The sequence below is a fragment of the Copadichromis virginalis genome, linkage group LG3, assembly GCF_057382275.1.
Source record: "Copadichromis virginalis isolate Kocher_CV1m ecotype Utaka linkage group LG3, C_Virginalis_male_GT1.1, whole genome shotgun sequence".
NCBI lineage: Eukaryota > Metazoa > Chordata > Actinopteri > Cichliformes > Cichlidae > Copadichromis > Copadichromis virginalis.
The window spans coordinates 28,703,347-28,716,347 of NC_140620.1; the positions used below are offsets into that span (position 1 = coordinate 28,703,347).

Sequence of the window (13,001 nt, forward strand, 5' to 3'; positions counted from 1 at the left end):
TAAGCTGCGCACGTGCACAATTGCGCACAGCTGGCACGGTCTCTGCACACAGAAAATCTGCTTTGCGTACAAAAAAAATCCAACCTGAATTGAAATTAAAATAAAAAATTTAACAATTCTCTTTTGCAGTGTTAGTCAGTAAATGACTGGCTGCTCCCGTATGGAATTAGAATGATGCCAACGTATCCCATAGTCCAGCCAATAATGCAATTCACATTCGTATATACACACCGAATTAAGGTCGACAGGCTATGACAGCGTCCTTATGTGCCGACACGGTGTTTTAGCTAGCAAAGCGGCGTGGCTGATGTGGAATGAAGCCACGCTAATGACAATGTGTACAACCATTGGAGATGTGAGCAGGACAGATGGAACAATTGAGGGAAAAAGGTGTGGACTTTATACCACAATTTAAAAACGATACCAGTTTTTAAATTGTGTTGATAGGCCACGAAAAACCAGAGTTATGAAAAAAAAATTTTGCAATGTTTGTTTTTTTCCCATCGTTGTTTATATTTACTGTGGGAAGAAACTGTAAAAATGGTATTTTATAAGGAAAACGCTCGAAAGCACTCTGCGCCTGTGAGGAGGAGCCCCCCTCCCAACCCCCCCAGCCTTTCCTATTGGTGGAAAAATGTACCATGTGGACCAATCAAAAAAACAATATGGCAACATGGCATTTAGTTGTTTAGGAAGGGGGAAGTTTTAGGAGTGACGGCGGTGTTTTGAGATGTGACAGATTTGCAACATTTAGTGCAAATCTTGTGTAGTTAGCGTGTAGTGTAGTCAATAGTTTTGTTTTGCGTGTCAGAACAATGAGGCTACTGCTGAATGTTACAGGTGTTACAGCAGTGCAGTGTTGCCAACTTAGCAACTTTGTCGCTATATTTAGCGAGTTTTCAGACCCCATAGCGACGAAAAAAGTCGCTAAAAAAAGACGTGAAAGTGCGTATCGCTTTTACTCTCAACAAGCAGCGGGTGCTGTAACGCAGTCAGTTCTTCTTTTACTCTTTTACTCTTGTGCTGTTTTGTGGATCACAAGGTTTAAAACTACTTATAAACACACACACACACACACACACACACACACACACAAAGTAACTTCACCAGAGTGCCTATTTCGGGTCACTTTTGCCGGTCCAAGCCCGGGTAAAGGAGCAGGGTTGGAATTGTGACATTAAAAAAACAATAATTGCTAAAAGAAATTTAATTTGTAGTTCTAAATAAACTCTAAATGCATTTAGGACATTTTTAACTCACTTTATGTCTCTTCCACGATGTTATTTCTCTCTCCAACAACATAGGTTACAATTACATTAGCATGACCAACTATGCAAATTAGGTGATGACGTCATTTAGCGACTTCTAGCAACTTTTAGGACAACCAATAGCGATTTTCCTTACTGAGGAGTTGGCAACACTGCAGCAGTGATACATCTCCTGTTGTCAGGCCTGCAGGTATCAGCCTGTTGTTCTCCTTTATCTCATAGTGGACAGAAATCATTTTTTGGAGTGGCACAAATAATTTGCGTGGCATCAAATTTGATGCAGAACAGCTGATTGTTCTGTAAATAGTTTGAAATGTTTATTTAAAAAAATGCCTTGGCTGCATTTTTAGGTAAACAGCTGCAAAAAACTTTGTTGTTTGCATAACTCAGTTACTTTTTTGAAGAAGTAACTATATAATTAATAGCCCAACATTGGTCATTATTTACTGTATTTTACACACAGAGTTGCAGGACTCTCTCCCAGACCACAGACTCATAATACAAGTCAGAGCTTTATAAAAAAAAAAAAAAAAAAGGAAAGAAAGAAAGAAAGAAAGTTGTGTTTTGAAAATTGGAGTTCAAGTTATTTTTACTTTAATGTTCATTGTAAGTGGGCTAAAGCAGTTAATTAAAAGTAGTCTGACATAAATGTAAAGGCTGTAATTTGATTATTTTAATAAACCATGTAACTTGGATGGATTCTATGCTGCCGTGACCACAGTGCACACGTCTGCTGTTGCTCACAGTGTTCCAAGTGTCTGCTCAGTGAGTTTGTGTGTTCGCTCAGACACATGAAAAATTAGAGGAAACATTATCCATAGGGTGTCTGTGTGGTCCGTGCTCACCTGGGTTGTTTTTTTCCATCGCCCATCTACTGGCGACAGCTCTGCTTCAGTACTCTGCTACGGAAATTTTGCGACTCCGCGTTTGCCTGGCTGTCTCTCCACCTGTGGCTCTTTGCCTCTATCCAGACACCACTTTCAAGCCCCGCTGCAGGTACATCCACCGAGGGGTCTGGCGAAACTTCAATAGCAATGACACCAACTCAGTAGTGTCCATCTGGTCCAGAACTCGTCGTCCTCCCTGCATGACTGTGGCTGTTGACCACAATGTGCTGGCCCACCTAGTTAGGTGAGCTAAGCCTACTGTCAGACATAGTAACTCCAGCGTCAACTTCGGTCTATTAAACATCCGCTCTCTTACTGGTAAGGGGCATCTCGTCCAGGATCTCTTGGACTTTCTTTGCTTGATTGAAACCTGGCAACAGCCTAATGAATTCCCTCAATGACTCTACTCCATCTTAGTTTGTTTACATCTGTCAACCTCACAATTCGGGAGAGGCGGCGGCCTCGCCATAATTCGCTGAAAGCACTGGAAAGTTCTCCCTTCTCTGCTCCACCCTCCCACTCATTTGAATACTTTGCAGTACAGCTCCTTGGATCTACTTCCACCATTATATGTGCTGTTTCTCAGCCAACTAAGCCAAATAAGGAATTTTTAAGGAATGACTTTGCTGCGCTTGTCACTCATTTCTGTGTACTTTCCCCAAATTTGATAATTGTTGGGGCGATCGTGGCTCAAGAGTTGGCAGCTCGTCTTGTAATCAGAAGGTTGCCGGTTCGAGCCCCAGCTTGGACAGTCTCGGTCGTTGTGTCCTTGGGCAAGACACTTCACCCACCGCCTACTGGTGTTGGCCAAAGGGGCCGATGGAGCGATATGGGAGCCTCGCTTCTGTCAGTCTGCCCCAGAGCAGCTGTGGCTACAACTGTAGCTTTCCTCCACCAGTGTGTGAATGTGAGAGTGAATGAATAATGGAATTGATACCAGTTTTTATATAAATGCAAATGCAATCCATTCGTGACTTCAAAATTCATGTGGACAATGATAACATCCCCCTTTCCAGAGATTTTACTTCCTGTTTGGAAAGTTTTGGGCTTCTACAATACATAAAATTTTCTTCTCATTTTAAAGGTCATATCTTGGATTTGGTCTGCTGTTCTGGCACCACTCACTGTAAAGCCCATTTGTTTCCCCAATCTGATCATATGTTTATTTCTTTTAATGTAAATACAACAGCTTCCAAAACCCAATGTATATACTTATATATATATATATATATATATATATATATATATATATATATATATATATATATATATATGTATATACTTATATATATATATATATATATATATATATATATACATATATACGTATATATATACATATATACGTATATATATACATATATATATATATATACATACATACATATATATATACATACATACATACACATATATATATACTCAATATATCTCATAGAAAGTACTCAAAATAACTGAGACACTGGTATTCATATTTATCATTGTCTTTAACTTTAATTATTAATGGTTCAAAATCAATATAATTTTGTCCCCCAATACTAACTTAAAACTTTGAGTAAGACTAATGACCTTTGGCATGTACCGCGCGCGAGGAGCATGGCCTCATGGGAGATTTTCTGCACGTTGAACGAGACAGGCACACATCCACTGCAGACTTGGTAACGTTTTCAGGTAAGTGACCAATTCTTACATTAGCTGTCTTTATCCACACCGTTCTTTTATAACATGTTCTGAAGAAAGCGTTTGTCATGGTGGCTCACTTTTCGCAGCGTGTTTGTGCACGTTAATTTAAGTTTTCAACCCGTCTTCCAGTCAAGGCGGTGGGAAACCACGCCCTTTTATCCTTTTACGTTCTGAGTCGCTATCTGGGTTCCGGGTAATTTGACCGGAATGTCCCGGTACCAGCGACCTGACCGTTTAATCGGGGGCATTTTAGGAACCACGTGAAAGCAGGTGTGCTCAGACATTTCTAGAAAATGGCCCTGTTGAGTCGCGGTGCGGGAGCTGCGGTAGTCACGCGGCCTGACTCACTCTGTCAGGTTGTTCAGGAGGAGATGAACAGACGTCATCAATGGCTTTGGTAACTAAGAAGACCTGCCCGCGGAACAGTTCATAGCAGCAACCATGCTGCTTAGCTTTCTTGTTCTATGTGGGGTCTTTCAGAGCATATAAGACGCTGCTTTCAGCTTTGTCCCGAACATGGCCAGTTTTTGAGAGAACGCTGAGAGGACCGCCCGGGTCAGCAGATTACCTCATCCAGGGCCGGTCCAAAGTACTATGGGGCCTTAAGTAAATTTAGACTCGGGGCCCTACTTCCTTTCAGATCCCAGAAAATAATGCAAAAAAAAAAAGCTTTGGTCCTTTGGGTCAAGCCAAAAGTACCATCATTTCCAGTATAGTTACTCCCAATTTACATAAATAAATGTTTATTTCAATCCAAGCTAAAATTTCTTATAAGAGATTGATGTTATGGCAGATTACTCAGTGACATGTTTTGTAATGATAAAGTTTTGATTTGTATTTTTTCAGCACCATCTTCACTACCAGGAGAAAAAAATCTGCATCAACTACAAAGTAAAGCAGGTAATTTTACTCAGAGGACTTGATGTGTTAAATTTTGGAATGATATGATATTGTTTTATACAAGCTGAGTAGTGGATGCTGATACCACCTAAATATTTATACTGGTTTTGTGGTGGGTTATTTTAGTCATACAAATGCCAAATCTAAATTTTGCTCTTTTAAGACATGGGGTGCCTTACGCTCACACTTGTCTAGGTCTCACAGTTCGCATGAAACGGAAGAGTGTGAGGTCCTTCCAACTATTAGATGTAAAATCTGTGACTCTTTTTACCCAAACACAAAAGACTATTTTCAACATATAAATTCCCATTTGAAAAGCCATGAAACCATAGAGTGTGTTTTTGATGGTTGTGAGTTTAAGACAAACATTTGTGGGACTTATGCGACTCACAGAAGTCGAAAGCACAGATCTTGTTCATGGAAGCACTTTAAAACTAACTTGATTTCAAAGCAAACTGTCAGTACATCTAATGAAATCTTCTTACCAGCACTGGAATTAGAAGATCACGAGGACTTGGATGTCACCACTGAACTTGGTTGTGAAAGGGAAACAACAAATGAAATTTTGAAAAATATTGGTGTGCTCTTGTTAAAACTGGAAAGCATCTATAATGTTTCTGGTAAATGTGTGGATGACTTGGTGGAACAGCTCAGTTATATCTGCACATTATCACTTCAGTATATTCCAAAGTCAATAAGTGATATTCTTATTAAGAATAACTGTAATATTGATCAGTCTTTTGTCAGTGAATTGGCTGAAAAAATATGTCACTGTAGTCCTTTATGTGCAGCCCTTAGTCCTGATGGTCCCTTTGCTTCAAGATATAAGAGACAGAAATATTTCAAGGAAAACTTCTGTGTTATTGAACCAGTAGAATACTGTTTGGATCCAGAAAAGAATTCCACTTTTCAGTATGTGCCTATTCTTCAGTCCTTGCAGCTGTTACTGAGTAAAGAAGATGTTAACAGTATATTAACTAGACATTTGAACACTTCACAGTTATCCTCTTTCCACGATGGACAATATTTCAAGCAAAACCAACTTTGTGCTATTGAGGACTTAAGTATTTCCCTTGTTCTCTATGTGGATGACTTTGAAATTTGTAATCCACTTGGGACTTCAAGAAAAAAACACAAAGTCACAGCTGTGTACTGGGTACTTGCTGATATACCAACTGAACTGAGATCACAGCTAACATCAATTCAATTGGCTCTCCTGTGTAAGGCAAGTGATGTTAAAACTTTTGGCTATGAAACTGTTCTCAAGCCACTTTTAAAGGATCTCATAACATTAGAGAGAGACGGGATTTTTTGTTCACAGCTTGGTAGATATATCAGGGGCACTGTTTTTTGTGTTTGTGCTGACAATCTTGGCGCTCATTCTCTTAGTGGACTCGTGGAAAGCTTTTCTGGACATTACATCTGTAGATTTTGCCTTGGAGACCATTCAGACTTTCAGCAAAAAGAAGTTCGTTCAGGAGCTTTTCCACCAAGAACAAAAGAGAACTATGATCTACATGTCCAAACCATAAAGGAAAATTCCTCCTCGGTTCATTTTTGTGGTGTGAAGAAAGGTTGTCCATTAACAGGGAAATTAAAATATTTCCATTTTGTCACAGGGTATCCTCCAGATCTTTTGCACGACCTTTTTGAAGGCATAATTCCACTAGAATTAGCATTATGCCTTCATGTGTTTATCCGTAAACGTTACTTTTCCTTAACTGAACTCAATAACTTCATAACAGAATTTCCTTACAAATGGACCGATAAAACAGATCGCCCCCAAATCATCCCCCTAAATTTTTCCACTCGCAAAAGCATTGGTGGCAACGCACATGAAAATTGGACGTTATTGAGACTATTACCTTTTATTATTGGGGAAAAGATTCCCAAAAATGATGAAGCATGGCAAGTTCTTATGACTCTAAAAGATATAACTGAACTTGTTGTGTCCCCTATTCACAGAGAGGAAAGTATTTGCTACTTGGACACACTTATATCTGAACATCGCAACAGGCTATTGGAGGTTTTCCCAGAGCAAAAACTAACTCCAAAACACCATTTTTTGGAGCATTATCCTGACTTGATCAGAGGATTTGGTCCATTAGTATGCCATGGCCAGATGAAATTGTCATTCCACTTTTCTCTGTGGCAACAGAGACTGTACTGAAAAATGCCAATGAAGTCTTTGTTCAAAATGGCACTGTGCTGAACAATACTTCAGTCAAGTCAGATATAATGGAAAAATTAGCTGATTATATGTACAGCTACACAGCCTACCCTACTGGCCTTCAGATTAGAGAAGTGGCAGAGGCTCTGGTCAAAAAGCACCCATGTCTGACAGAGCCAGGCAGTCGTAATGGCTGGATGGGATGGATGTATAGTCTTAAATACAAGATGGGAAATTACAGGTCAAAGTTACGAAGTCTTGGAGTTCCAGAGGTTACTTGCAACTCACTGAAGAACAAGCACCCTGATGACAAGGCTCCAGCGAAGAACATAAAGAAGGCACGGAAAGGAGAAGTGCTGTTTCTGCCACACTATCCAGGACAGTTTGGTAAAGAACAGCAAGAACTGGAGCGACAACAACTGATTGATGAGTGTAAGAAGAAAAACAGCACAGCCATCAAGGATTTAATGTGCAAAACCTTTGCACATAGAAGACATGATATTATCAGCCAACAGCTGAGTGTCAGCGACATCAAGGACAGATGGCCGGCGTTGTTTGACGTCTCCCAAGTAAGTGAACATTTAAAGGGATATCCACTTGTAAATAAATTTTGGTCTGTTAGATCCCCCATCATAAGAGAAGTGAGAAAAAACATGTTGCTACCATCTTAGTGATTTTGATGATCTTGCAGCAGCCAGGTTGCTTTAATTTGTCATAAGACTCTAGAATCGCTAGGAATTTGAATCAAAATGAGGAATCTGAATCAAAACCAGAATGGTTCTAATTGAAACCATTCCCAAGCCTAGGGAACAATAAATAATTTCCGTTCACTTAACTTGTTTTAGGATAAGCTAATGTAACCTGACTGAAGAATGACTGGGCTGATTGCAAAGTGCCTTTGTCTCACTTATCTAACTCTGGAGCACATAACGACAGACTAGATTTTACTGAAGAGTAAAGAGTGAAGAGTAATTTAATATTTTTATGAAACGTTGGTTACGTATTGTAACCCCAGATTCTATGAGTATAGGCGCAGTCCTTTAAGTGGGTATTCCCCTTGTGCGCGCAGCACTGAAGTATTTTATTCCACGCCCACCTGCTGTGTGGGCCTCACCCTGGTCTAGTATAAGTTACGGTGAGACCAGGAAATCGACTCTGCCGTTTTTCTTCAGCCAGCCAGAAGATGTCCAGCGAGACCATCCGCCTTTGTCCATCCTGCCAGACCGGCTACATCATGTCGTATGACCGACATGCCGTCTGCGTGGGCTGCCTCGGTCCTCACCATGCAGACCTCGCCCTCACACCTTAATCCTATTGTCGCTCCTGTTAGCTCCTCCCGCCAGAGGAAAAGCAGCGGAGGTCAGCCTTTTTCAAGGCTGATGCTGAGGAGGCGTTCCCGCTAAGAGAGAGGTACTCGCTGGAAGAAGCCATCGACAGCCTGGCGACAGAAGGGAGGTGGATGAGCGGACGCTCATCCACCCCTGGCCTTCACATGTCGGCGAGGACGCCGCTCCCAGTTGTTGGTGCGCTGCTCCTGGATCTGCCTGGCATCATCCAGGAGGCAGCTGGTGAGAAGGGACTTTCCGTCCCTCAGCCTGCTCCACCCCCATTGGATGATCTGGCGGGAAGGTATGGCTCCGCTCACTCTCGTTGCCCAGATCCCATCTGGGCCCAGTTCCCAGCGGTGATGACCTACCTCTCTGAGGCAGCAGCAGAGCCAGCGAAGATTAGAGCGCCGGTCTCTACCTAGGGCTTCACAGAGGGCTTCACAGACCGGAGTTTTCTGCCTGTTCCCCCTCTAGAGCCGAGCCTCGCTTCAGTTTTCGGCACCAAAATGACCAAGGTCGTTGGACAGCAACCGGCCCATCCCGCCAAACTTTACCAGCTGATAGCAAGGTTCACTGATCGCGCACATCAATGCACTGTTCAGTCAGCTGCAGTGACTAACAACACTGACTTGCTAGCGTTTGTCATCTCCAGGAAGGTGGAGGAAGCAGAGCTGCCAGAGGAGCTGAAAGGCTTTCTCTGTAAAGTCGCTGACGCGATTCTGAATATTTGCGCCACTTCAGAGGAGGTGTGTTCCTCTCGCATCGCTGCCTGGCAGACGATGGTTCAGAGGGCAACCTGGCTCCGCCTCTTCCCTCCAAGATTATACAATCTCACAGGGAAATAGTGCAAGCAATTCATAACATAAAATTTAGAAGCTTAGTGGAAGATAATACTTTATGTTAAGGCTCTGGTCTGCATACTGAACAACTCCACTTATATGGATTTATGTCTGGATGAGTAAATTAATCTTTTGCATGTGTTACGTTTCGGTGTGTCAGTGTTTTGTTTTTGCGTGACTGTTATGTATTTCCTGCTTTACTTTGAAAGTCTGTGTTATTTTAGTGTGTTCAGTTTACGTTTTCCCTGTCTCGTCAGTTCTAATTTGCCCCAGCTGTGTTTCCCTCCTGTGGTCCATTTCCTGATTGCTCCCTCTATGTATTTAAACCTTGTGTTTCAGTATGTCATGGTCGCGATCTCCCCCGTGTTGTAAATAGTTTGGTGTGTTTGTTGTAAATAAATAGTCTGTTGTAAATACTTTCGTCATGGGATATTTTCGTTTTGGGATTTTGGTGGAGAGCTTTAGTTTTTTTGTCGTGTGTTTTTGCCTTATTTTTATTTTCCTGCGTTGCACCCCGGTTGCCTAGGCCGGGGTGTAACATATGGGGGCTCGTCCAATCGCTGGAGGGCCCGGAGGACCGCTTCAGCCTCCGTCTGTCGTCGTTGGAGGCTCCGTGGGACCGCTCCAGCCTTCGTCGTCTGCTGGAGGGTCAGTGGGACCGCTCCAGCCTTCATCAGTTTCGGTTGCCTAGGCCGGGGTGTAACAGCATGTTAGAAAATAAGGTCCAGGTTGCAAAAAATGGTAGTTCCACTTAAAGATTTTTTTTTTGATTGAATCATAATTTTGGCCTTCAGATTTTTTGTCCTTGGTTTTTTGTCCTCTCCCATCCAGGTCAGTGCAGAGTTTCATAGGATCACGACCCTGAACCTTGAACCAAAGTTCATGTCATCGTTGGACTTGTATTCATCCAAACTCCTGTCCTTGTTTCAAGCCAAGAAAGGTGCTGCTGGACAACGCCACAGGGCACAGTTAAACCTTCTGCTTCAGGTAAGGAAGATTGCATTTTCTAACCACAAAAATGTTCCAACACAGCATTGAAGAGGCCCTTCCACTAAAAACGGATTTTCTTAGGTTTCTGTTCAATATTTTAGCTCCACAGGTGTTCTTACCTTGATGGTGGGTGTGAAAACAGGTCAACAACAGAAAAAAAATAGTTATGTTACTAGAAATGGTAAGTCATGTTTTAAATGTGCAAATTTTGCCTCAGTTGAGACTTCCTGTTTTACAGAGTGGAAATTCCATCGAGAAAAAACGAGAAGTCATCATCAAATGTCTCATTGACCATCTGGGAGAGGATCCAAGTGCCTTAATCAAAACCTTTGAGGTTGGTGCAATAAATCTGTTTTAGGAATATTAGTAGTTTATTTTAGCTTGTGAGATCATAGAAAAGTTTTAAGATACTGTTCTAAAGAAAAAAAACACTTCAAAGCATACAAAAGAATAGCATTTGCTCAAAGATTTTGGAGCACAGTGTCCACATATTATGAGTACCGGTGATGGCATACAAATGAAACTTTTTGTTTCAATGTTTGGAAATATGTGAGCTGAAAACAGTTCTTTCTCTTTTTAAAGGACGGTGCTGATGCTGTCTTTGTTGAAGAGGCTTTGGCTGAGGAGGTGATGAAGATTTACCTGCTGCAGAATCAAGACAGGTCAGGCGAACCTACTGATGTGGGTATTGTTATTGAAGGCGTTACTGTTCTGGGCAAACTTGGGAATCTGAGCAAAGCCTGTTGCTATCTTTTGGGACTGTGCTATGCTCTGGATCTGAAATACCCCAAGAATTTCAAATGCACATTTGAAGCATTTCAAAAAGTGTTCATGGAGCTGGATCCAGGAAACCTTTCTGTCAAGGTTCAAAGACTGAAAAATGACCTCTGTTCATTGTAGACAAAATTTCACAGGGCTGTTCTTAAAGTGTTAGACTTGTTAAGTGACATGTAATGCTCATCAAAAGGTTCAGTTGCGACATTACATTGTGTTGACATTCCTGTTCATAAATAATGTTTGTACCATAAACTGTGTTTTTGTATTAACTTTCCAGATTCACATTAAGGTGTAAATGGGAGAGTATCTTCTGTATGTTTTTTTTTTTTTTTTTTTTTTTTTTTTTTTTTAGCGCAATCCTTTTTGAAACCTTTTTATTTAAATTATGGATGTTTTTTGGTCACTCTTTAGTTATAATCTTCCCAATTTTTTGGAATCAAAATAAGATGTTCAAAAACTATGTCACAGTGCAAAAGTTTTTTTTGTTTTTTTTTTCAGGATTTATATTTTTTTGGGATCTTAATTTTATTTTTGTCATTTGACCTTTTCTGAAAAGGTAAAGCACTGCGTTCACTTGAGCCACTTTTATTCTTTGTATGGCAGGTACATTTTTCTTGTTGTTAGCATCAATATGCCAGTTTTACAGAGTTTTATCAAGCATGCCAATTTGGATGCAATTTTATTATATAAGGCTGTTGTGACTGAAATTTTATCCAAGTTCTATCCACTGAATGTAGAACAGATTTCAGCTCACTGTGTTCAGAGAAGGAATCTGCTAAATGTGTGATTCACAAAAAAGCTGTTTAAAATAAATCATTGTGAACAATGTTGAACTGACGTGGTTCTTTTTTCCTGTGTGTGTGTGTATGTGTGTATGTATGTATGAATGAATGAAACACTTAATTGTAATTAACGTTTTTGCTTAAGTTAACTTAAAAATATTAAGTAAATTGAACCATTATTTAAAAACAAATAATTGTAATGGTGTTGGTTAAATGTGCCAAGCATTTCAGCATTTCCTAATTAATATTTTATGTAGTTTGAACTTTTGGTTACTGTTGTTTTAACTTACATTTTCAATTGTATTTACTCAATTTTGTATGTTACTGTAACATCTTTAATTGTTCATAACAACTTATTCCATTTTAGTTGGATTTACTCAATTAATAAGGTGTATTTAAGAGATGTGATTGTTTTTGCATTTACTCGTAATTTTTGAGTGTAAAAGTGTTGCACCAAAATATTTAAGTAATTATCAGTTTTAGTTCTTAGAGTGTAGGTCTCTACGTCCATCCCATGGGGAATGGGAGCAGTAACAAAGGTGTTGCGTTTATATTTTTGTTGAGTGTATATATGTATAATATTCTTCCTCTACCCCCCCCCCATTTTTGCACATGTCGAGGAGCGTGTCAGGCTACATTTCACTGTGTGTTATACTTGTATAACTATGCATGTGACAAATAAAGATACTTGAACCTTGCACCTGTACTCCTCGTGACATCACATTTAGGAAAATTTGTAATATTAACCATGTTGATCTCTCATCTGCCATGACCTTCCATTTATTCACAGCTCCTCAACCCCCAATGAACTTGGTTCTTACTATGATGTGTTGCGTTTAGCAGTTTCACCCCAGATCTTTTTATTCCTGAGGCCATCAGAGACAACACCAGAACTCAGTAGTTACCTCACAAAACCTTTATTCATCCGCAATCAGTTATGCATCTTCTAGAAGGGAGATGTACATGGCCCGGAAATTACTCAGCAAATATCAACTTCTTTGTCTGTTACAACCAGTTTTATACAAGCAACCCCCCATCATAAAACCCACATAGTGTGTTGTAAATCCAAAACACTGTTTGTGTATGTACGAACACGTTAGTGCATGTGTGTGCGTGTGCGTATGTGTCTCTATATACGTGACTTCCTGCTGGTCATAAAAAGTCATCTCCTCTCACCTCCAAGTCACTGGAAACTAAGACCCCCACTCAGGTATCCCTTGGGGAATTTCCACTGAACTGTTGGCTTCCCTTTGTTCTACTTTCACAGCCCAGCGTGGGGGAGGGTCCCCTGCAAACCTACTTATAACTTGTGACAGTTGTGAGCCTTTATCACATTCAGGGAGAAGGGTAACAAACTTCCCCTCTCTTTCCTATCTG

The 13,001-nt window shown here is 40.5% G+C and overlaps 1 protein-coding gene across 3 annotated transcripts; it reads left to right on the top strand.

The window, feature by feature from the left end:
- Window positions 1-4,704: 4,704 nt before the first annotated feature.
- On the top strand, window positions 4,705-11,675 carry LOC146713948 (uncharacterized). 3 transcript variants are annotated; one of them, XM_085450550.1, is made up of 4 exons: window positions 4,705-4,738; window positions 9,907-10,062; window positions 10,304-10,399; window positions 10,648-11,675. In XM_085450550.1, the coding sequence occupies exons 2-4, from the start codon at window positions 9,958-9,960 to the stop codon at window positions 10,963-10,965; spliced, it is 519 nt and encodes a 172-aa protein (XP_085306676.1). In that variant the 5' UTR covers window positions 4,705-4,738; window positions 9,907-9,957; the 3' UTR covers window positions 10,966-11,675. The 3 variants fall into 3 exon arrangements, with proteins under 3 accessions (XP_085306676.1, XP_085306674.1, XP_085306675.1); XM_085450548.1 differs by lacking the exon at window positions 4,705-4,738 and adding an exon at window positions 7,328-7,477; XM_085450549.1 differs by lacking the exon at window positions 4,705-4,738 and having other exon boundaries at window positions 9,902-10,062.
- Window positions 11,676-13,001: the final 1,326 nt, after the last annotated feature.

Bases quoted from the DNA above. Each gene is read 5' to 3' on its own strand.
- LOC146713948 (XM_085450548.1), top strand. From the start codon at position 7,376: ATGTGCAAAACCTTTGCACATAGAAGACATGATATTATCAGCCAACAG. The intron at 10,063-10,303 runs GTAAGGAAGATT...CCTGTTTTACAG, and splicing joins AGTTAAACCTTCTGCTTCAG to AGTGGAAATTCCATCGAGAA. The intron at 10,400-10,647 runs GTTGGTGCAATA...CTCTTTTTAAAG, and splicing joins CCTTAATCAAAACCTTTGAG to GACGGTGCTGATGCTGTCTT.